This window comes from Pygocentrus nattereri, chromosome 5 (genome assembly GCF_015220715.1).
Source record: "Pygocentrus nattereri isolate fPygNat1 chromosome 5, fPygNat1.pri, whole genome shotgun sequence".
Classification (NCBI taxonomy): Eukaryota; Metazoa; Chordata; class Actinopteri; order Characiformes; family Serrasalmidae; genus Pygocentrus; species Pygocentrus nattereri.
In genome coordinates this window covers 51,165,176-51,189,004 of record NC_051215.1, presented here as the reverse complement: position 1 = coordinate 51,189,004, position 23,829 = coordinate 51,165,176, and the positions used below count along the sequence as shown (strand labels likewise).

At 39.7% G+C, this 23,829-nt stretch overlaps 1 protein-coding gene across 4 annotated transcripts in view; it reads left to right on the top strand.

Moving 5' to 3' along the window:
- The first annotated feature begins 458 nt into the window (after nt 1-458).
- Nucleotides 459-23,829, top strand: part of mypn (myopalladin) — a 97,163-nt gene continuing 73,792 nt past the window's right edge. For 3 of the 4 annotated variants that reach the window (XM_017722823.2, XM_017722821.2, XM_017722824.2), the window contains exons 1-3: nt 459-663; nt 11,655-11,769; nt 18,964-19,881. In XM_017722823.2, the coding sequence (XP_017578312.2) occupies nt 18,968-19,881 (914 nt within the window). In that variant the 5' untranslated portion in view covers nt 459-663; nt 11,655-11,769; nt 18,964-18,967. The remainder of the gene's footprint in view (nt 664-11,654; nt 11,770-18,963; nt 19,882-23,829) is intronic. The other variant, XM_017722822.2, reaches the window with a different exon arrangement.

Genomic DNA, 23,829 nt, shown 5'->3' with positions numbered 1-23,829 from the left:
AATATGACTTTAATGTATATTGTGATAAACTCACTGCTGAGGTCTATATATATATGTATGTATATATATATATATATATATATATATATATATATATATATATATATATATATAATGTGTGTATGTTACATAAAATGCATAGAGGAACATAATGTTACTTGGGGCTTATTTGCCCCACATTACATTTCACTATTGCTGAATTAACCCTACTTATTTTTATTAAATCTTTACCATAATCCACTGGTAACAAAATTAAGCTATGCACCAATTTATGACTACTTGCTGCAGTGAAGCCGCTTCAGTAGGATTGCTGTTGCATAGTATTTAACTCGGCCAATAGTACAGTTTTTCTGCAGCGTATGGTTCAAGCCTCTTACCCCCCCACCCCCATCTCCCCCAAAAATAACTCGACGCTACTGCACTGACAAATGTTTCTACTTTTACTGACAGGTTGTATGTCCTTGCTCCTTGCTTCCATACTCCTGGCATAAGATCCAAGGTTAACTCTGAACTAGGAAGAGAACACGGTCACACAATTGTATTTGGACAGCGTGTGAACTCAGGTAATTTTTGAAGAACTGGGAGTTCAGCTGTTGTGAAACTTGACAAGAGCAGAGCAACATATTTCCAGAGTCAGATAGCGACTTTGATGTGAAATTGAAGGTAAACCAAGATTTTTGTTAGCCACCATTTTATCGTTCACTGTCTTGCATGCATCAGTGTACTTTGGTAAACTGGTTTGCTTGTGTTCTTGTATTGTCACTTTCAGTAAGAAATCATGTGGGAAGTATATTTAAGTGTTAAAATTGTCTATGGGTTATTTCAAAGTGGATTTGATAAGTGATTTGAGTCCAATAGATGTGTTAGAACCCCCTAATAGTTTCACTTTTATTATCAAACTATGCATTGCCTGTTTATTATGACATGAATTTATTTTCCGTGCTTTTAAGAGGTAAAATAACACTTTACCATAATTAGCTATGACCCAAGGACTGGAAAACAGTTTGGAAAGGATTTGTGTACACAGCAGCTGCCTGCACAGGTCTGTGAAAGGGCATTACTCCCTCACTTAACTGCACTTATTTGAGTGTCAGTGCCATCTGCACCCCTATCCCATTTCTGGATTCAGTAACAACAGTGTAGCTGTGGTGAAAGCTTTTCACAATCTGTGCACTGTGCAAAATTGCTTTATATGTTCTCAGCAGAGATTATGCTTTACATATATACACACTTGTAGCAAAGTATGTAAAGTTCTTAAAAGATAATTTTAGATAAAAATTTTCAGAAAAAAGGGCCAGTCAGTCAGAAATATACTACAGATATATTATAAATATATAATGGCCCTTTTTATAATTTACTTAGGCATGACATGAATCACAATGGCAACCAACATAAAATATAATAAAATACACAATATTTTTTTCTGAAAATAATTTATTATTAATAATAATCAATACAAAGAAGTATTCTGCTAAGAAATGTAGTTCCAACTATGGACAGCTGAATGAGGAGAATATGCGGTCATTTCATAAAATTTTAAACTTTCTGTAATATAACAATGAACATATGTTAACACAGAACTGTTTAATGCAAAAAAACATTCACTTTATAAGTACTTTTTGGTCACCACCCCGACTCTTTTTAGCACCAATTCAGTGACGCCCCTCTTCTCATGCTAGGACTGAATCTCAAATGGCTCCCTGCTCCCTACATAGTGCGCTGTGTAGGAAATAAACACTGGATTCTGCACAAATATGGTGGAAATATAGCTAAGACGTCATTATTTTTGGGCTCAGCCACATTTCATCTTTTATAAATGATGCACTGTTTGGCTGTAGAGGCTAACATTAGAATTTCTAAACTTTAATAGCTAGCACACTATTTAGGGAACACAGAGCCATTTCGGATTCAGCCTGGATTTGACTTAAACACAAGCATTTAAAGTGTGTAATTCATTCAAGTGACATTTTTTGGACTTTTATTTTGTTGTTTTACAGTTAATCATACAGCAGTACTTATATTTTAAGCCTACGTTATTAATGGCGGAGTTGTTTAGCCTGTTAGCTCACAGACCAGCTCTAGTTCTAGTTAAGAATGTAAGTTGCCAGCCCCTCAGTTTAAACAAAAAACAAGTCTTTACATCATCAATATACTCAGAGGTCCATGTAAGCAGTATGACAGTCAAAGTTTATTCCATTAACAGCACAAGTTTTTTTCAGTTAATTTTCTTTCACTATATTGCACCAAACTTTTCATTCTGGGTTAACCCTAACCCTAATCCCAACCCTAAGCCTAACCCAATACTTTAGCCTAGCTAGCTCTCTGTTTGTTTTCTGCTTGGAAATTGTGCTATATTACAGGCACTAAGATGGTGATTAGAAAAATATCTGGAAAAACCTCTCAAAAACAAAATCTATGTGTGCCATAATTGTTCACAGCCCTAGAAATTCTTATGAGTGAAATCGAAGTCAACAAGTTCCTGTTAATATTTTATGTTTTAAAGTTCACATGATCAATTAGGAACACTAAATGGTCTGCAGTGGCTTAATGTTTTACTGGGCCAATTTCCTAAATCATCCATCACTATGAGAAACACTAGAGAGTCAGCACTGATGTGTGACAAAAGATTGTTGAGCTACACAGATCAGGAAATGGCTACAAAAACATAGCTAAATGGTTAAAAATGCCCATTTTGGCTATCAAGTGCAATATGTAAAAAGCTTAAAGGCACTGCAGACATTAACACTCTGCAAGGAAGAGTACTAATGTCTATTAATTAGTAATTGCACTCTTAGTGAGGAGGATGGTTTCAGTGGCCAAAGAACCTTCAACAATCACAGCTGGGGAACTGCAAGTCTTGAAGTCAGCACATTTCTCAAACTACAATCAAATGGCTCCTATATAACCACAAGTTGTTTGGGAGGGTTAGCTGAAAGAAAGTCTGCCTCTGCTGTCAAAGACCAACAAACCTAAACACCTGCACTTTGCCAAATTTCACTGGAACTTTCTGTGGGATCAAAATAAAGCTTTTTGGCAGCAAACACCAGAGGTGTAGACATAAATATAGCCATGCAGAAAGGAACCTCACTGTGAATAAGGTGAATCTGTGATGATGTGGGGCTGTTTTTCTTCTAAAGGCTCTGGACAACTTGTTCGGATACATGGTGTCTTGACACCAACCAATAGAGAGCATTAGCAGTACTAGCAGATAAAAATCTGACTGCCTGAGAAAGGAAGGTTAGATGGGGTGGTGGTTGGATTATTTTGGCAGGACAATGATCCAAAATGTTAATGATGCAAATGTTGTTAAACACAAAAATGGTTCACTGACCACAGAATCAAGGTTTTGCCAACCCATGTCAATTAACCTAAAACTAATAGAAAGCCTGTGGTGAGCTGAAGAAGAACATCCACATCTGAATGATCTGGAGAGGTTCTGTGTGGAGGAATGGTATCAGATCACTTGGCACGTGTTCTCCAGTCTCATTAAGCATTATAGGGCTCAGAAGACTCAGAGCTGTTATCTTGCAAAAGACTGCACAAAGTATTGTCAATAATCATGGCACGTATAGATTTGTGGAAAATTTTAATTTTCTGGTAAGTTTTAGGTTTTTCTTTTAAAAAATACTTCAAATACATTCTAGATTAATGTTAATATTTTGAATGAAATATTAAAAGAATAGATAATACATTTTTTGTAGCCAGCTTTGCTCAAGCTTAACAGGGGTGCCAACATTTGTGGAGGGCACTGTGTTTGCACTGTATATTTGATTGTTACAGATAGCTCTATCCTGCTGGAACACTTTGCTGCATTACACTTAACATAACGTAAAGAGCTGATAGGGAGGTTCAAATCAATAAGCCTGAGTTGTGTAATGTTTCACAGCCTTGTTTTTATCTGTAAGCCATTCATGTATCCTAAAGTGAGAAATTGGACTGTTTGATTATAGAGGTTCATTTTATATTGAAACTCTTTTAAGAACCTTGCAAATTCACTTGATTTATAAAAATATTCACAAATAGATTTTTATATATTTGTTTTAAATACGTCTATTCCCATTGTCATGTGTAAAAATAGGGTATTAGTTAGTTGGCCAAACTTTGACACTTTATTATCCATGAAAGCAGGCTGAGATTTTCATGCCTTCTACTGAGGACGCCTGCTCCACCTGCTCCTTTTTAGAGTCATTAAATGGCCCAGAGGACTCCAACTCCCATGAATCAGTGGGTGACCACTGCCATCAACCAATGAACATTCATTTCAGCGTTCAGCCTCACCAGAATTTTAAACTGTCACACCTGTTTTTCATTACAGCTAATTAGTCAGTTAATATATAAAACCTGGGCTTTACCTTAGAACTTTGAGAAGTATTGGCAACCTTTTTCATTGCATACTGAGCTTTCTTTGTTTGTACGTTCTTTTGTGTATGACCTGTTTTCGTATTTCTGACCTGCCATTTTGTCATCACCCTTTTTAGTTTGTTCGCTGGATCCTGTATGAGATTTTGTTTTTTAAACTCGGACTGGTTTTGGCTACTCTCTGGATGTCCCGTTTGTTTTGGTTTTCTTGCTGTCTGGTTCTGACCCTCGCCTGTTCTGACTGCGCTCTCTGTACATCCATCAAAACCTCAAGTAAACTTCAACCTTGTCCTTTTATCTGCGAGCGTCTGATCTGTGTTGGCATCATAACAGAATACTTTGCCACCATGCAGATGGCAGATTCTGATCTCTTGTCCTCTGCAGTGAGTAAGCAAGGTCAAATGTTGTGGCAACATCATAAGTTACTTGAGGAACTCTCCCAATCTGTTGCATATTTAACACAACAACAAAATGCGCAGCAGAATCAAATGGGTGTAATAACAGATCGCTTCAAAGAGCTAACTATGCCCTTACAGGCATCATTTACCCAAGCTTCAGCCTCAGTGTCTGACCCTGTTAGTCCATCACCTCCTGTTCAAGTTACTTCCTATAGTGTCAGTAAGTCAGACAAATATGACGGTTTTATGGATAAGAACAAAGGGGTTTTTACTACAGTGTTCTCTGCACTTTTCCAATTCGCCCCCCAGTTCAGATCATGCATGTATTTAATTTTTGATTTCTCGCCATATGAGCAAAGCTTTAGAATGGGCTACTGCCGTTTGGGCAAACATTCAAAATCAGACTTATGAACAGTTCGTGAAGGACTTCCAATCTGTTTTTGACTGTCCCCATGAAGGAAAATGTAATGGGTACCTGCTCACTAAGATTCGACAAGGCATGAGGTCAGTTGCCGAGTATGTGCTCGAGTTTCGTACTCTCGCTGCAGGGAGTGGCTGGAATGAACCAGGTCTTTTGACAACTTTTTCTTGACTTATCTCAGATGGGCTGACTAAACTTGCATGTAAGGATGAGGACCTAACTCTTGAGGAATTGTATAACTTAGCAATTCGTTTAGACCATCTACTGCACTCCAGAAAATCTTGGTCTGGATCTACCAGCTCTCAGTGCTCCAGTTATCCCTCACAACCCCGACTCAGACCACCACCTTTGACCGTGCCAAACTGGCCAGAATCCAACATCGATCCCAGCCCTGTGCAGTGTGACTCTCCTCATCAAACCCAGGAGGAAAGGCATTGTCATCTTCATGGAGGATTATGCCTGTATTGTGGTGCAGCTGCTCATGTTTTACATGACTGTCAGGCTTGTCCTCATAAGCCTCAGGCACCTGGAGAGTACTCCACATGCTAATATGGTGAGTATTCCCACAAAGGGGTTGGTATCAAAGTCTTTTTTCCTACCAGTTACTATTCACTGTCCTCAGAGAGCCTCCATAGAGAGCCCCAACGCTGAATCGAAAGTAGACATTCCTTCTGAGTATATTGACCTACAGGAGGTATTTAGTAAAATCAAAGCCTCTAAACTTCCTCCACACCGTCCCTATGATTGTGCCATTGAGCTCATAGAAGGAGCAACACTTCCTAAAGCCAGAGTTTATCCTCTTGCCAAAGATGAGAATAGGGCTTTGGAGGAATACATTCAGAAAGTGCTACAACAATGGTTTATCCGTCCATCTACATCTCCCATTTCTGCTGGTTTCTTTTTTTTGTAGGAAAGACGGATGGAGGCATGTTCATCAGGTACTCCAAAGATTATTAGAGAGGACAGAAAGGACAGAAATGTGAATATTTCTTTCATATTCTTTCATATTTTTTAAACTCAGATGGTGTTTTTTCATTTTTAGTGGTGGAAGCGAACAGTGCAGGGGTGGAAGTGAGCAGTGCAGTGGTGGAAGTGAGCAGTGCAGTGGTGGAAGCGAACAGTCTGGGTTCAGTGGAAATCAGTGGGCCAGATCCTGGGTTCAGTGGAAATCAGTGGGCCAGAGTCTGGGTTCAGTGGAAACCAATGGACCAGAGTGTGGGTTCAGTGGAAACCAGTGGGCCAGAGCCTGGGTTCAGTGGAAATCAGTGGGCCAGAGTCTGGGTTCAGTGGAAATCAGTGGGCCAGAGTCTGGGTTCAGTGGAAACCAATGGGCCAGAGTCTGGGTTCAGTGGAAACCAGTGGGCCAGAGTCTGGGTTCAGTGGAAATCAGTGGGCCAGAGTCTGGGTTCAGTGGAAATCAGTGGGCCAGAGCATGGGTTCAGTGGAAACCAGTGGGCCAGAGCTTGGGTTCAGTGGAAACCAGTGGGCCATAGTGTGGGTTCAGTGGAAACCAGTGGGCCATAGTGTGGGTTCAGTGGAAATCAGTGGGCCAGAGCCTGGGTTCAGTGGAAATCAGTGGGCCATAGTGTGGGTTCAGTGGAAATCAGTGGGCCAGAGCCTGGGTTCAGTGGAAATCAGTGGGCCAGAGTCTGGGTTCAGTGGAAACCAATGGGCCAGAGTGTGGGTTCAGTGGAAACCAGTGGGCCAGAGTCTGGGTTCAGTGGAAATCAGTGGGCCAGAGTCTGGGTTCAGTGGAAATCAGTGGGCCAGAGTCTGGGTTCAGTGGAAATCAGTGGGCCAGAGCCTGGGTTCAGTGGAAACCAGTGGGCCAGAGCCTGGGTTAGTGGAAATCAGTGGGCCAGAGTCTGGGTTCAGTGGAAACCAGTGGGCCAGAGCCTGGGTTAGTGGAAACCAGTGGGCCAGAGCCTGGGTTAGTGGAAATCAGTGGGCCAGAGCCTGGGTTTGGGGTTTATTAATAATTGGGCTATGCTACTGAGGTGTGTATGTAACCCTTTTTATTTTTTTTTTTATTTCCCCAAAGGCTCTGTGTTAATCCTGAATCCTATTTAAATATTACTGGGTTAATCTTTCAGCATTAATGATCACTATTTGTATTTTAAGAGAAGCTCTTTACAGTTTTAGTTGAGGTTCTAAATAAGCAATTTGTACATCAGTTTACTGTATCTGTGTGGGTAAACTTTCTTGACCACTAATTATGACTCCCCCTTCCTTCTAACTGGGGGTGGTGTAGTAGGCTGCAGCCTGACCTTAATCTTGTCTAGAGAATTGATCTTGTGGTGTATTGGGCTCTAGCAGTTGTAAGTCTTGGGGCTTACACTAGGGTTAGTTAATTAATTAATGTTGTCCTTTCAACAAAAATTAAACTACCTTGGGAGCTGCAACATTTTATGTCTGTTTTACCGTCTTGGCTGTAAGTATATCTCAGTATGTTCTGATGTTCTATTTCGGGATAAATATATAAACGAAAACTCAGACTTACTTTGCTCTGCTAGTATCTTCAGCTCAGCTGTAGCAGCTTTTTCGTTTCTCAGGAAACTCTTCCGCAAGTTTTTTGTAAAAATGTCTCTGTGTTTGACTTTTTACGAGGCTGAAAACGCTTCTCGTTCACCAGCTTCTAATTCGAATTCTCCTGTTCCACCTTAAACGGTGCCTGAGGTGGCAGTACTGCTACATCATTTAAGGTGGAAAGGGAGAAATTGCATGAGAAGCAGGAAAATGAGAATCTGTTGCAAATTAAACGCATCTGGAAACCAGCTGAGCACTTATAACTGAAAATAAGTCCGTCCATCTCCAAATGATCAATGTTCATCTTAAATCTTTTTCTTTGCTGTTTCGTTGTCTGCAGTGCTGTGTGTCCAGCAGTCTGCACGTCTTCAGCGTTAAAGGTTGGTAAATTAGCAGTTATGCATTATTATTGTGAAAACTGTTAGAGCTGTTATAACGATTTTACAGCAAAGGAGGATGTTATTTTACCTAAAAAGCTGATGCTCAACAACGACTCTTGAGCGTCATGTCTGTACTCATCCTGCAAAATTGTTTAAATTGGAGCAGTTTTATTTCAACAGTTGACACTTTGCAGAAATTTGTTTGGTTTGTATTCAGTTATATTTGTTGAGTTTTGTTAGGAAAAACACTGAATGACTGACTTAATTGTTGGTTACACTTAAACTCACTTTTCTGTGATCTTTTTGTATATTTGTTTATTTCTGGCTCAGGATTAAACGCAGTGTCTCGTTCACACTGTCAGCTGGGCTTGTTTGGTGCACCAGGTGGAGATTCACAAACATTCTGACAATCGCGCTTTGAAAGTAGCTGAAACGAAGCCACTGCTTTTCAAAAAGTTGCTAAAAAGTAGCCACTACTCTTTCTGGAAAAGTAGCGAAATTGTTGCTGCTGCAAATATTTCAGTAGCTATCATGGGTACTCTTGACCAAGAGCTAAATTACCACCACAGGAAAAAACACACGTTTAAGAAGGAATAGGTGATTTAATAACCATGGAAATTAATGTTGTAGTTGTTCAGGCCACAGCATCATTTAACCAATTACAATTTTTAATGTGCACTAAACAATTAAAATTCACTAAACAAGCTAATGACATTTTATTCTTTTCTTTTGCTATATGCTCACATTTCACTATAAGCTCAAGTTAAAAGTTTAAAAAACAAACTAAGTTTTGCTGCTCTGTTCAGGTCAAGTTGTTAACTCTGGGTTGGATATCATCTTAAATATATAAATGAAAAATTGAAAAAGGACATTTTTTTCTTTTTAGTTGTTCAGGTCTAATTGATATCTAAAAGTAGAATAATAACTATTCAGAAAATAATTTTGATTAGTAATAATTACATTTTAATTATGCATCTGCAAGACGCATTAAGTTTTGACTAGTAGGAATTACATCACTATCATTTTAACTGTAATGCTATAGTTTTTTTTTTTTCAACTGAAAAATCAAAACTTCCATCGGTATTGGAGAGAGAGAACCAACATCGTATTGGCTACATAACATTGAAACAGCTGATTTTTGACCTTGGGTTGTTTCTGCTAATGTTGACACAAAACATAAAACCTTGTAACGCTGTGTCGGTGCAGCTTTATGTGTTTTATGTAACAGCTAATCACAAAGCTGCTCCTGCTGCTAGTTTGGGTGCTGGCTGTGCTTGCTCATCTGACAGATGTAGGCCTGAAGATAAACATGCAGAAGACCAACTTCAATCAGAGCAGTGTTGTTCCTCAGGACAGTTTTAGCTACTGCAAATGCACCTGTCCCTAAAGATATGCCAGCCCTACCATCTTTCTTAGACCTATCATCCTGGTTTAGCAAATCCATATTTGGCTATGCAACTGTAATCAAACTGCTACATGATGCACTAAGGTCAAGTTTTAATTCTAATTCTATTGCTGCCACTGAAGAAAGCTTTACCCTCTAACAGTGTAATGCCTGCACTATTCGATTTATACCTCCCTATGTACCTTACTACTGATGCATCTCAGCACAGGATAGGAGATGTGCTCACTCAAATTAATCTGGACAAGAATGAACATCCTGTTGTGTTCTCATCTCGTACACTTTCACCTACAGAAAGAAAATATATCACTGTGGAGAAAGATGCACTAGCTCATGTTTGGGGAGTAGAATGTTGGAGATCCTGCCTTTAGGGTTACACGTTGACTCTTAGAACTGATCAGCAAGCACTCATCACCCCGTTAGCAACAAATGGCATAAAAAGACTGGCATAACAAATCAGATGGAAGTCAGCTGGGCTTCTTTGTTTCCACAAACCTGGCTAGAAAAATGTTGGCAACACAAGCATCTTTAAACACATTCATAACATGTTATAATGCATTCATAAGGCAGCATAACATGGCTATACCAATTTATGAAAATGCTTTACATGTTACAGCAATGCATTTGTTATATTAATTGTTAACAGTGCCTTATGAGTACTGTTCATAACAAATTATAAGCACTCATAAGTTGTATTTGTCCGCTCTAAGTAAAGTGAAGCGTACTGTACTAAAGCCTCCTCCAGTGGTAAGAGTGACGCTTCGAGTTGAAGCATTTACTAAAGAATTTACTGAAACACTAAAACATACACAATAAAGCTCATTACAGGCTTCAAATGTTAGATTTTAAACTAACGATGCCATCAGCAGTGTTTTTTTTTTACTTGGTTTGCTGTGATGTAACATTTAAAGTAAGAGCTGGGACTGACTTCTTTGGCATTGACAGTACAACATGTTATTAACACTACTTATAATCCATTATATTAACAATTCATAATGTATGATAAACATGGTTATAAAGTGTAATGTAGTGTAATTCATTTTTGCCTTAGAAATGCATTATAACATGTTATAAATGTGTTTATATATGCTTACAAATGTGACATTCATAGAAAGTGTTACCAGAATGTTGCTGATTGCTTGTCAAGACTGCCTTTGTCCTTGTCTCTCACACATGAGCATGAACCTAAGCTTATTCTTGACATTGCAAGTGAACTGTTCACTGCATTGCCCTCATCAGATTTGATCAGTGCTTGTGAAGCCTGCCCTGAGCTATGAAAGCTTTGCTTATGGGTCCAGAATGGTTGGCCTAAAACAAAGAAAGGGTCAAAAGCTGAGCTCACAGGTTACTACATTAGAAACGCACTGTCTACTAAGAATTTCAAAATTGTTCATTATAAGCTTTTCATACCCCAGTGGTTCATTTAGCATATGAAGGACATCAAGGAATAGTTAGTACAAAAAAGATCTCAAAGGAGTTATTGCTGGTCGCAATTTATTTTTTTCACTGGTTTTTGCAGCATGCATTCTTTGCCAGTTGAGTGACAAAACTGCCCATACAATTGAATTGCAAGGCAGGCCTTTTCAGAAGTTAGCCACTGACATTGTTGGTTGTTAGATGGTGATACCCACCAGATGGAGGATTTTGGCTTTATGTGGGCTTTGTGGTTAAGGTCTGTGTGGGTTGGCCAATGCTTACTAACCTGATTACTCAAGTAGGTGCAAGAAGTGAGTTTATTAAGCGACAGGACATAAACGAACAAAACACTGTACAAACAGAAAGAAAACGCTGTACAAAACAGAAAAAAAAAATATGCACTATTTACAAATGGGGTTGAGTAACAGCCGCAAGGCTGGAACTCCATACACATCCACAAATGCTGACTCTAACTACATGGGCGGCTAGTAGTGAGTACAGGTGAGACCTGTCTGAATGTATTCTGAGGTCCGCTCCAGCCTAGCCCAACCCTGGCGTACATAACTAATACATCCACACACACACACACACACACACACACACACACACACACACACACACACACAACACACAACACATACTCATACTATACAGTAGCATATACCTGCTGGCTGCAAACCATGATATTTCCAGTAAGTATATACAAATATTAAATACAAAGGTCATGATCCCTTATTTGTATTGCTTTACAGGACCCGCACAAGAGTGGACCCCCCCAACCAGGTCAGTGCATCCGGTCCGACTAGAATAAGAGGAGCCATAGCTCTTGCCAGCATCCACCAAAGGACACACATCAAAGGAATTCAGGTAAGTACCTCACATGTCCTAAATGTCCATACCTCTAATGGTTACACTATCAGTCTCTAGCATACATCAGGGCTGGTGATGGGGTGTAAAACTCACCACATCACATGGGTTCTTTTAAAAAGTGCCTTATGAGTTGGCTTTATGCCATCACACTAATTATTACAGTAAATGGCCTGAAGTTATACTTGCTTCAAATGTCACCATAGAGAGCATTACTAAAGTCCTGGCATCTGTGTTCTCTAGAGAAGGAAATAGACTGGCCTGGGTTAGGGACAATGTGCCTCAGCTTGATGCAAAGGGCACATCTGTTGCTCCTCAGACAAACAGTTTATTTACTAATCTCTCTTTTTTATTTACTACCACCCTCTGTGATATCCAAAGACACATAAATCAAGCTACTTACAATAAATAACTAATTATTAATTATAGACAGTGATAAACACAGCGTGAAGGCACACACACCCATAACCCAATTAAGGCAGCTCCAAATAACTGCATGAAAAATGTTCAGTCGCCTACATGTGCATATAAAAACTGAAAATACTAGCTTAAGCAGTACTTACAATTCTTTAATCTCAAGACTTGAGTCTCAGTTTTCATTGTTCCTTCAGGCAAAAGACACTGTCCTAAAGGAATTTTACCACCACCACACACGTAGCCAACATGTGACTCCTATATTCACGCTAAAATATGCACCTCCTGCAAGACACCAGAGTTTTTTTCAATACTACAATTAGCTTGGCTACCAGTTATGAAAAAAGAAGCTAATCTTAACCCTATCTCTAACCCTAACCCTTCTCAATTACCATGGTTATATGGTGTTTCACTTCTTGGATGGGTTAAATGCAGAGGTGAAATTTCCCCGTTGTGGGACTAATAAGGGTCTCTTAATCTTAATTATCATTTCATTCCACAGGGACCCTAAGCAGCACTGTTATGTTCCATACACACTTGAGCACTGGATGTCAGTTAAGAGAACTGCAATTGATAAATACCCTCATTCTGAACATCCTACAGCGTCATAGTCAAACATTCATCTTCAAGAGACCTGCAATGATTCATGGGTAAACTTTCCTGTAGCTTCTGTGAAGTGATGAACCATTGTTCACTAATCCCTGTGCAGTTTCAAGTTCAACTTTTCCACCCTCTGTGGTTTGGAATCCCCCTAAAATGCCTGAATTCCATGTGCAGTACACTTTAAAGAGAGCCACAATGGCAACTGGAATACACCTTTAATTCAAATGTAATTCTGTTGAACAACCCGTGTGATGTCATAGGATCACTGGGTTAAAAACACTACTTTAGAACAACATTCTGCCTTAATACTCTCTAATTTACTTCTGTGTAAAGGGTGTACTGTGTTTTATATTTTGGAGAATTCTACAATATAATGGAGAATTATCTCTGAAGATGTCTGTATGACATTTCTGAAATGATGAGGCACCTCCTTTTCTGATCTATTGCTGCTCCTTTTCTGGAATCCATTATAGGATTGATACTCAATCGCAGCTGTGAGAACAGATAACAGAACAGATTTTGTTGATGGAACGCTTTGAGCCTGGAGTGAACTGTGAAGTTAAATTAAGCTTGGCTCTTATAAGCTTTGTGGAATACCCCCCAGATTTCAGAGTGTGTATGTGTTTGTGAAATAGATGTTTATAGTTTTTATTACTTTGGACCAGGGCACCATGTGAGGGCCAAAAGACAATTTTAAGGACCTGTGACTGACAGGGACCCTAAAAATTCTTAAAACATTAATTCAATATTAAATTATTAACCTGTCATTAACAGAATTTCATTTACATCTTCGAGGAAGTTCTGAACATGTACATTTCTATTTAATATTTTAACTGGCATTTAATCACTGTAGACAATCTTTTAGCAACCTATTCATATTAAATCAGTTGTCCTTTCCTGGTGCCGCACCTAAGAGATGCAGCTTCAGGCTCACCAAATCTGTATCCTCATCCGCATACCAATGAACCAGCCCTATATCCCCATACCCCTTCTAAAGAAACCTGTCTGACTCCCCATACCCTTCCAATGAACCAGCCATGTCTCCCCGTCCCCATATCCCTGGCAGTGAATCAGCCTTGTCACTTCTTCATAGACCCCTACCAGTCAACCAGCTCTGTCATTCCCATCCCTACCAGCAAACCAACCCTACTTCCTATCCTCAACCCCTACCAATCAACAAGCCCTGTCAGCCTATACCAATGAATATCCATAAATCTCTTGTAAAACAAAGTTAAAAGTATGTAGGTAAATACCAAACTAAAGTACTCCCCAACACAAGACAAGTACAAGTAAGCCAAGGTAAAGGGAACATTGTGAAATACATAAAACACAAGCATGCACCTAACACAGGAGATTAAAACCACAAACTAAAATACAGCACACAGGTGGTAACAGTCCTTCCACTCTTCAGCCATTTTAAAGCAGTTTTTATTACACTCATGAGAACTTTGTTTTCTGTATAGTTTTAATAGTTTGACAATGTTTGCATTAGTTTCATCATCATACTCATTCTGCTTTGATGCCAGTCCGTTGAGGAATACGGTAAATGGGGGACTAACAATTATGCAGAAAAACAGACAGACAGTCTGGTAAGTGGATATTATTTAAAAATTAATAAAATTATAAAATAGACATGGAATGTCAAAACAAGGAGATTGTTTTATTGTTATGGCTGATTGGTGTGTGTATAATGCCATTTTTATCTAATCTTTTGATCTGTTTTTTATTGTTTTGTGCTTATTGTCCTGTATATGTATTGTCTGATGTAATTATTGTAAATTTTGCACTCGTTTCACACTCATGTATGTGCACTCTGTATTAAAGAGTGTCAATAAAGACCACTTGACTTCAGTAGAAAGCATAAGACTGTGGTGTGTAGAATCAGCCAGTGACATCTTCATAATGGAAATCTGTAGTATTTATTCTAACTAGTCTTTTTACACTAGACTAATTTCTCTTAAGATATCTGGAATTCAATTATGATGAGTACAAATTAAATAACATATATCTATACTTACTTTCACTGTTTTTACTTTTACTAGTCAGAATTATATTTTAACCAAAGAAGTTGAGGCAGCATTCAATCATTACGCTGTCAATTGCTGGAAGAAACTCCTAGATGAGGTCAGACATGCTCTAAATGCAACCATTTAAAATGTTCTTGTTTAGCACTTTATCTTAGCACTATTTTACTTTCCTTTAATTCCCTATTTTTGTTATTTTGTTGTCTTTTATTCTGATATGTTTCATTCTTCCTTTTAATTATGTTTTTGATCCTATCTTTGCAAAAGCCTTTCTGAGCTAGATGTCACCATTTTAACTCTTATTTTCACTGCACTTAATTTTAGCATTTTTCTTTCACACTTTTTTTTACTTTTATTTATTTTTTTTACAACTATTTTTTAACTGCTAAATTTTATTGATTGAAATTATATTTTAAATATTCACCTCAGCTCTATCAACTGTTTGGAGGTTTTTAAAAGTTTTCTAACATAAGTATACCAAGGATTGATAAATAGTTTAGAAGTTGGTGTTATTTCAAGTAAGATTTTTGTTATTTATTATTATTAAGATTAAGAGATTCTTATTAGTCCCACGACGGGGAAATTTCACCTCCACATTTAACCCATCCGTGAAGTGCAACACCACATACACACAAGGGGGCAGTGAGTACACTTGCCTGGAGCAGTGGGCAGCCCGATCCGCAGCGATCGGGGAGCAGTTGGGTGTTAGGTGTCTTGCTCAAGGACACCTCAGTCATGTGCTGTCGGCTCTGGGGATCGAACCGGCGACCTTCCGGTCACGAGGCTGGTTCCTTAACCTCCAGCCCACGACTATTATTATTATTAGAAAATGCATTCATTTCATTTTAAACATTCATAAAAATAATCACAAATGAAATGAAAGGCAGCAGAAAGAAGACAAAAATCTGAAATTATTTTGAACACTAATAATTTATAGAAGACAAACTAAAAAAAACAACACTAAACAAAAACATCAAGTCATTCTCAACTCTCAACAGTTCACAAAAATATACATTATACTATTTCATATTTTTTAAACAAACCAACTTTTATCATCCTTTTAAACACATGCTTTGATCTAGCATTGTTCAGTTACAGCTGATATTCAACAGGCAAAAACTTTTTGCTGTTCTCCCATTAAGCGGACAAAAGTGGTAGCTTTTGGTGCTGTTCCTCACTGAAGGTGCTGAAAATGACGAGTATAATCAGTTACTTTTCCTACTTATGAACCTCTCTTTGTCCCTACCTGGCCTTACCTAGTCAAAGTGACAAATTTACCAGTAAAAAATTTGTTATGACTTCTATCTCTGGCGGCACTTTGGGCTCATCCTCTTGCCATAGTCCTCTAACTTTTGATTTTGTAAGTTTAAATATTAAGGCAATTATTTGCCTTATTTTTTGAACTCTGTAAACTTTTGTATTTTGCATTTATAGTGGTGATATACTGTAATGATATAATGCCAACTGCTTTCTTCAAAAACAGTAAATGTTTCAATTCTGCAGTACAGAATGCAAAACATAAATAAAAACAGAATACGATGATTTGCAAATCCTTTTCAACCTCTATTCACTTCAATACACTACAAAGACGGGATATTTAAAGTTCAAATGGATAAACTTTATTGTTTTTTGCAAATATTCACTCATTTTGAATTTGATGTCTGCAACACGTTCCAAAGAAGTTGGGACAGGGGCGTATCCACTCCATGCAACCTCTCCACTGGTGTTCCTCAAGGTTCAGTTCTGGGTCCTCTCCTATTTTCTCTCTATACCCGCTCACTCGGACATGTTATTTCTTCTCATGGCTTTTCATATCACTGCTATGCTGATGACACACAACTCATCCTTTCTTTTCCTCCTAATGACACACAGGTCTCGACTCGGATCGCAGCATGTCTGGCAGACGTTGCATCGTGGATGACAACCCACCACCTCAAGCTGAACCCAAGCAAGACGGAGATGCTTTACAACCCGGGATCTTCTGGTATTCGGTGTGATCTCTCAATTCCCTTTGAGAACACCCTGATTACTCCATCTACAGAAGCTCGTAGTCTTGGGGTAGTTGTAGATGACCAGCTCTCTTTCACGGCTCATGTTGCTAACCTGACACGGTCATGCAGATTTCTCCTTTCCAACATCCGGAGAATTCGACCTTTTCTCTCTAGAGAGGCCACACAGGTACTCGTTCAGTCTTTAGTCATTTCTAGACTAGATTACTGTAACTCCCTTCTGGCTGGTCTTCCAATGCGTACCATCAGGCCCCTGCAACTGATCCAGAATGCTGCAGCTCGACTCGTCTTCAACCTTCCTAAATTCAGCCATGTCACTCCACTGCTGCGTTCCCTTCATTGGCTTCCTGTAGCAGCTTGCATCAGACCCTGATGTTGGCCTACAAAGCCAAAAATGGTCCAGCTCCTTCCTACTTGAGATCAATGGTGAAAGCTAGATCCGTACCCAGAGACCTTCGTGTTTCAAGTACGGCTCGACTTGACCCACCATCTTGCAGATCACAAGGAAAACATGCCTCCAGACTGTTCTCTGTCCTGGCACCAAGGTGGTGGAATGAACTTCCCCTAAGTGTCCGAACAGCAGAATCACTTGCTGTCTTTAAACGACGTCTGAAGACCCGTCTCTTTACACTACACTTATCTAATCACTAACACTGTCTATTAAAGATCTTCACCTCTTTTTGTTCACTGTATTTTATTACAAACTTTTTTTCAGCAGGTTTAGTGTTGTGTAGACTCCGTGTTGAGTTGTAGGTATTTTTCTACTTGTTGTATTGGTTTTAGGTCTCAATGCACAGATAACTTCAGGTAGCAATTTAGAGCAAAGCTCTTTAAAATTTTGTCAACCTTTATTAACATGAGATATTCTGAAGTAATGACAAGCACTTTTGTAAGTCGCTCTGGATAAGAGCGTCTGCTAAATGCCATAAATGTAAATGTAAATGTGTTTCCCACTGTGTTACATCACCTTTCCTTTTAACACTCAGTAAGAATTTGGGAATTGAGGACACTGATTGTTGAAGCTTTGTAGGTGGAATTCTTTCCCATTCCTGCTTGATGTACAGTGAAGTGTGGACGCGTCAGACCACAGGACACTTTTCCACTCTGTGTCAGTCCATCTCAGATGAGCTCGGCCCAGAGAAGGCGGCGGCGTTTCTGGGTGGTGTTGATATGTGGCTTCGCTTTGCATGGCAGTGTTTTAACCTGCACTTGTAGATGGAGCGACGAACTGAGTTCACTGACCGTGGTTTTCCGAAGTGTTCCTGAGCCCATGTAAGAATATCCGTTACAGAATGATGTGGGTTTTTAATGCAGTGCTGCCTGAGGGGTCGAAGGTCACGGGCATTCAGTGTTGGTTTTCTGCCTGGCCGCTTACCTGCAGAGATTTCTCCAGATTCTCTGAATCTTCTGATGATATTATGGACTGTAGATGATGAAATCCCTAAATTCCTGCAGTTGCACGTTGAGAAACGTTGTTCTTAAACTGTTGGACTATTTGCTCACCCAGTTGTTCACTAAGTGGTGAACCTCGCCCGTCCTTGCTTGTGAACGACTGAGCCTTTCAGTGATGCTCCCTTTATACCCAATCATGACACTCACCTGTTTCCAATTAACCTGTTCACCTGTGGAATGTTCCAAACAGGTGTTTTTTGAGCATTCCTCAACTTTCCCTGTCTTTTGTTGCCCCTGTCCCAACTTCTTTGGAATGTGTTGCAGGCATCAAATTCAAAATGAGTGAATATTGGCAAAAAACAATAAAGTTTATCCATTTGAACATTAAATATCTCGTCTTTGTAGTGGATTCAATTGAATGTAGGTTGAAAAGGATTTGCAAATCATCGTATTCTGTTTTTATTTGTTTTACACAACGTCCCAACTTCACTGGAATTGGGGTTTTATTATTGCAATTTTCTTTTCATACATTATTGGATTATTTTTTCTAAGTTTGTCTCTTGGTGAGGAATAGATTGCTTGATTTTGTGTTTTCCTTTTTCCTGTGAAATGAATTTCAGTGACATCAAACATGTGTATATGTGCAGCTACAGATTGTAGTTAACTTAAGTCATTTTGAAAATGGAATATATTTGCAAATGTCCCTTCTGTGCTGTTCATGCACTCATACCCAATCACTTTTTTTTCTTTAGCATTATGCAAGAAAATGACAAGGACCAGCCAACATCAGTATCACAGTTCTTGCGAGAGAGCTACTTGGCTGAGACCCATCATAGACACAGTGAATTGGGCTGCTCTGACTGTCCTCATCATGTAATCAATGGCAATCTGAAAGGGAAAGCTGTAAATTCTCAGGTGGAGTCTCAGTTCCCTGATCTGTCTGCATTTTTGAGCCAGGAGGAACTGAATAAGAGTGTTGACCTTGCCTGCAAGTCCTTTGGCCATGAGTCACAAGAGGAAGAGAACAGTTCAGATGTTTGTCCAAAAATTGTGTCCTATGTTGCCCCAACCATCAGAGCCAGTCACGAAAAGATGGAGAACATGCCTGAGAGACAAGTGCTCCAGTCCCCCACCCAGGAAAACAAGTTAATGAATATCAGGACTCCCAGGGAGCCTATTCCAGACTTAAAAAAACCTATAAGGAACTCTCCATATGGCCTAGAAATCCAGTCCAAGAAAGAATTTCTTAATAAGGCAGCTGATTTCATAGAAGAGCTTTCCTCTCTCTTCAAGGCCAACAGTTCAAAACGAATTCGGCCTAGAGCTTGCAAAGGACATCGGAGCCGACATCAAAGTAAACATCAATTTGATGCTTCTTCATTCATCCATGACACAGAGGATCGAGAAAGACCTATTCCCCACAATGAAGCACTAGAATTCCATTTGCATAATGACAAGGACACAGAGGAGCCAAATAACACAGAGACAGAGACACAGGAACCCACATGTGAGATGAAGTGTGAAGCTTCAGTCCTGACAGGGCCTGAAAGTTCAGAACCAGTGTATAAACCCCCACATTTTGTCCAGAAACTCAAAAGCAGAGAGGTGCCTGAGGGCAGCAAGGTTCAACTGGATTGCATTGTCAGAGGATTCCCAGCACCAGAAGTCCGGTGAGTTTGTGTATTTGTATGATCCCTTGTTAGTACGTTAACTAAGTGAAGCTGTTTTTTTATTAATATAAAAACAGCATTAATCTTTATTTTTTGTTAATCTGTTGGTTCTTGCTTTGACTGGGTCTTTTCAGAAAGAAACGTGCACCAATACTTTGTTTCATTATATTTAGCGGTACTTCTACTTTGTTGTTCAAACTTTGTTCTCAACTGTGGATGAAATTAGATTGTTTTTATTTCAGGTCTTCTATAGTCCTAGATACAGAATTATTAGTGTGTTTTCTTGTAAATGTTGCATGCCAACAGTAACCATAAGTGCTTTCGGGGGCAGGTCTTTACACTATGTAAAGGTTGGCAGTTGCCTAGGGCCCACATGAGCCATGGGTTCCATGAAAGTACAAATTAGATATACTGTACATGGTGATGTTAAATGACATATTCAGAAATATTCATATACATTTTAAAAGTAGCTGTAGTAATTCTTTTTAGCAATTTGAATGCAGCCCCTGTCATGGGTATAAAAGGATATTCTTTGTTATGTGATGACACAACTACTTAAAGACGGTAGCAAAAAAAACATGGAGGTAAGCAAAAAGTTTGTCGCTACACTTTCAAAGCCAGCTTGTTTTTTCATTCAAAACAGAATGCTGCAGACTGTACATAATATTAGCGTATAATAAAATTAGTACATAACTCCAGTTTTGGGGTAGGACCTCAAAAACTAATCTGTTTTCTTGTAATGCAGTGGCATTATGTCACTTACTTCATCCTGGAAAAAGTAATCTCTACTCATCACTTTACAACCAAGTTAACAAAAAAATGTTGGGATACTTTAATCCCTTTATTTAATTGAAAAGTAAATTGTAAAGGATATGCCCATTTTGAAATTGATGCCAGCAACGCGTTTCATAAAAGTTGGGACAAGGGCAACAAAAGATTGGTAAAGTTGTGTAATGCTAAAATGACACCTGGTAGAATGTCTCACAACTAATTAGGTTCATTGGCAACAGATTAGTAACTTCACTGTGTATAAACGCTTCACAGAGAAGCTGAGTATTTCAGATCTAAAGATGGGGAGGGGTTAACCACTCTGTGAAAGCTATAGATCAACAGTTCAATAGTCTTTCTCAATAGTCAAGCACTTGGCAATTGGCTGGCTGTGAGGCCAAAAAAAAAAAGACTTGTAGATTCTGTAGTGGATATCACAGCATGGGCTCAAGAACACTTCCACCTGTGAACATTGCTCATTGCTCCATCCACAAATGCAAGTGAATACAGTACTTTCTTTGAAATTATGGATGATGTGTGCTCTGGGCTTAAGAGGAGAGGAATCATCCAGCTTTGCAGTTTAAAAGCCAGCATTCATGATGGTATAGGGGTGTTTTAGTAAACTTGGCATGACTTGCACATCTTGTAAGGTATCATTAATAATTAATAATTAGAGCAGTTGAAATCCTATTGCAAACAAGAATGAGAAAACCTTTCACTTTCAAAACTACAGCAATTGGTCTCCTCAGTTCCCAAAATGCTTATAGTGTGTTGAGAAGGGGTGATGCAGCACAGTTGGAAACATGCCCCCCTCCCAACTTTTTTGAAAAACATTAACTGTAAAGTGCTATAACTATGAAATAGAAGCACCTAGGAGCAACAACAGCTTAGCCACAAAGTCGTAGACCACACAAACTCACAGAGTGAGTTGAAACATACACTAACAAGTTCTAAATTTGACTCTGGAAGCAAAAGAATTGTGCATCAGGAGCTTCATGAAATGGATTTCCTTGACAGAGCAGCTAGATTCAAGATTCAAGAGTTTTATTGTCGTAATTAAAGTTACACATGTGTATGTGCAAATGTGCAAATATGTAGAGCAGCTGTTCATACAGTGCATCAAGTGACAGATGTAAACAGTAAACAGTAAACAATATTACTCTGTGCAGTAATAGATGTAAACAGTAATTTTCTAACAGCAGCAGTGCAGTGTAGGTAAGGTGCAGTTGTTGAGTGTGTAGTTAAATCAGTTCAGATTGGGAAGGGAAGAGGTAGTTAGTGAGGTATTCACCAGTCTGATGGCCTGTGAATAGAAGCTGTTGGTCAGTCTTGTTGTCCTGGACTTCACACTCCTGTAACGTCTGCCTGAAGGTAGGAGTGTGAAGAGTCTGTGCTGGGGGTGTTCACTGTCCCTGATGATGTTTTGTGCCCTCCTGATGACCCTGGCATGATAAGTGTCCTGTAGTGAGGGGACGGCTACTCCTGAGATGGACTGGGCAGTTTTGTTTACACGCTGGAGAGCCTTCCTGGCCTGAGCAGTGCAGTTTCCATACCAGACTGTGATGGAGCTGGTAAGAACACTCTCGATCGTGCTCCTGTAGAAGGTGCTCCTGTAGAAGGGCTGGCATGCCAAATTTCCTCAGTCTTCTCAGAAAGTACAGTCACTGCTGGGACTTCCTGATGAGGTGTGTATTGTGAGACCAGGTGAGATCCTCACTGATGTGGATGCTGAGGAATTTGAAGGTCTTCACTCTCTCCACCTCAGTCTCACCAATGAACAAGGGTGTGTGCAGCTCCCACTTCCTCCTCGGATCAACAATCATTTCCTTGGTCTTGTCTGCATTCAAGGAAAGATTGTTGTCATGACACCAGGCCACCAGCTCAGCCTCCTTCCTGTATGCTGTCTCATCCCCACCAGTGATCAGTCCAACGACTGTAGTGTCAGTCAAACTTGATGATGCTGGTGTTGTTCTGGGAGGACATGCAGTCATAAGTGAAGAGTGTGTACAGAAGGGGGCTCAGCACACAGCCCTGGGGGACCCCTGTGCTGACTGTTCTTGTGCTGGATGTGTGGCTGCCGACTCTGACTGATTGGGGTCTGTCTGATAGAAAACTCAGCACCCAGTTGCAGAGTTAGTCAGACCGAGGGTGAGGAGCTTTTCTGAGAGTTTGTGTGGGATGACCGTGTTAAATGCTGAGCTGTAGTCGATTCTGACATACGTGTCCTTGCCCTCCAGGTGTGTGAGGGCTGTGTGAAGGGCTTTGTGAAGGGCAGTGTTTGGTGCGTCGTCTGTGGACCTGTTCCGACGGTATGCAAACTGAAGAGGGTCTATAGTGTTCGGAATGGTCTCCTGGATGTGAGTTATGACTATTCTCTCTAAGTACTTCATCGCGATTTGGGTGAGTGCAACAGGGCGATAGTCATTTAGGCAGGTCTCAGGCACACAAGCCTAAGATCAAAATGCAAAATGCTAAATGGAGGGTGGTGGTGATGTAAAGCATGCTGCTACTGAACTCTGGAGACATGTGGAAACATATTCTGTGGTGCAATGAATCACACTTCTCCATCTGGCAGTCTGATGGATGAGTCTGTTTGGTGAATGCCAGGAGAACATTACCTGCCTGTTTGCATCGTGCCAACTGTAAAGTTTGGTGAAGGAGGGATAACACTATGGGATTGTTTTTCAGGAATTGGCCTAGATGTTTTAGTCTCAGTGATGGGAAATTTTGCACAAAGACATTTTGAACAAAATAGGCATGACTCACAGCCACAAGAAAGCACGTAACAACTGAAACACTGTCTAAACTGGATTTCTTTTTTGGTCAATACAGTATGCTTCCAACTTTGTGGGATCTTGGGGAAGGGCCTTTTCTGTTCCAGTATGACTGTGTCCCAGTGCACAAAACAAGGTCCATTAAGGCATGGCTGGGAGAGTTTGGTGTGGAAGAATTTGACTGACCCACACAAAGCCCTGATCACAACCCCGTCGAACACCTTTAGGATGAACCAAAACAGAGATAGTGAGCCAGGCCCTCTCATCCAATATCAGTGTCTGACCTCTTTCTGTTATTATTTGCAATTTCACTGTTGTCCCAATTGTTTTGGAATTGGGATTTTTAGCTGGGTTGGAGATTTTAGGTGATTCAGACATAATAACGTAGTAGGTAGTAAAGATGTAT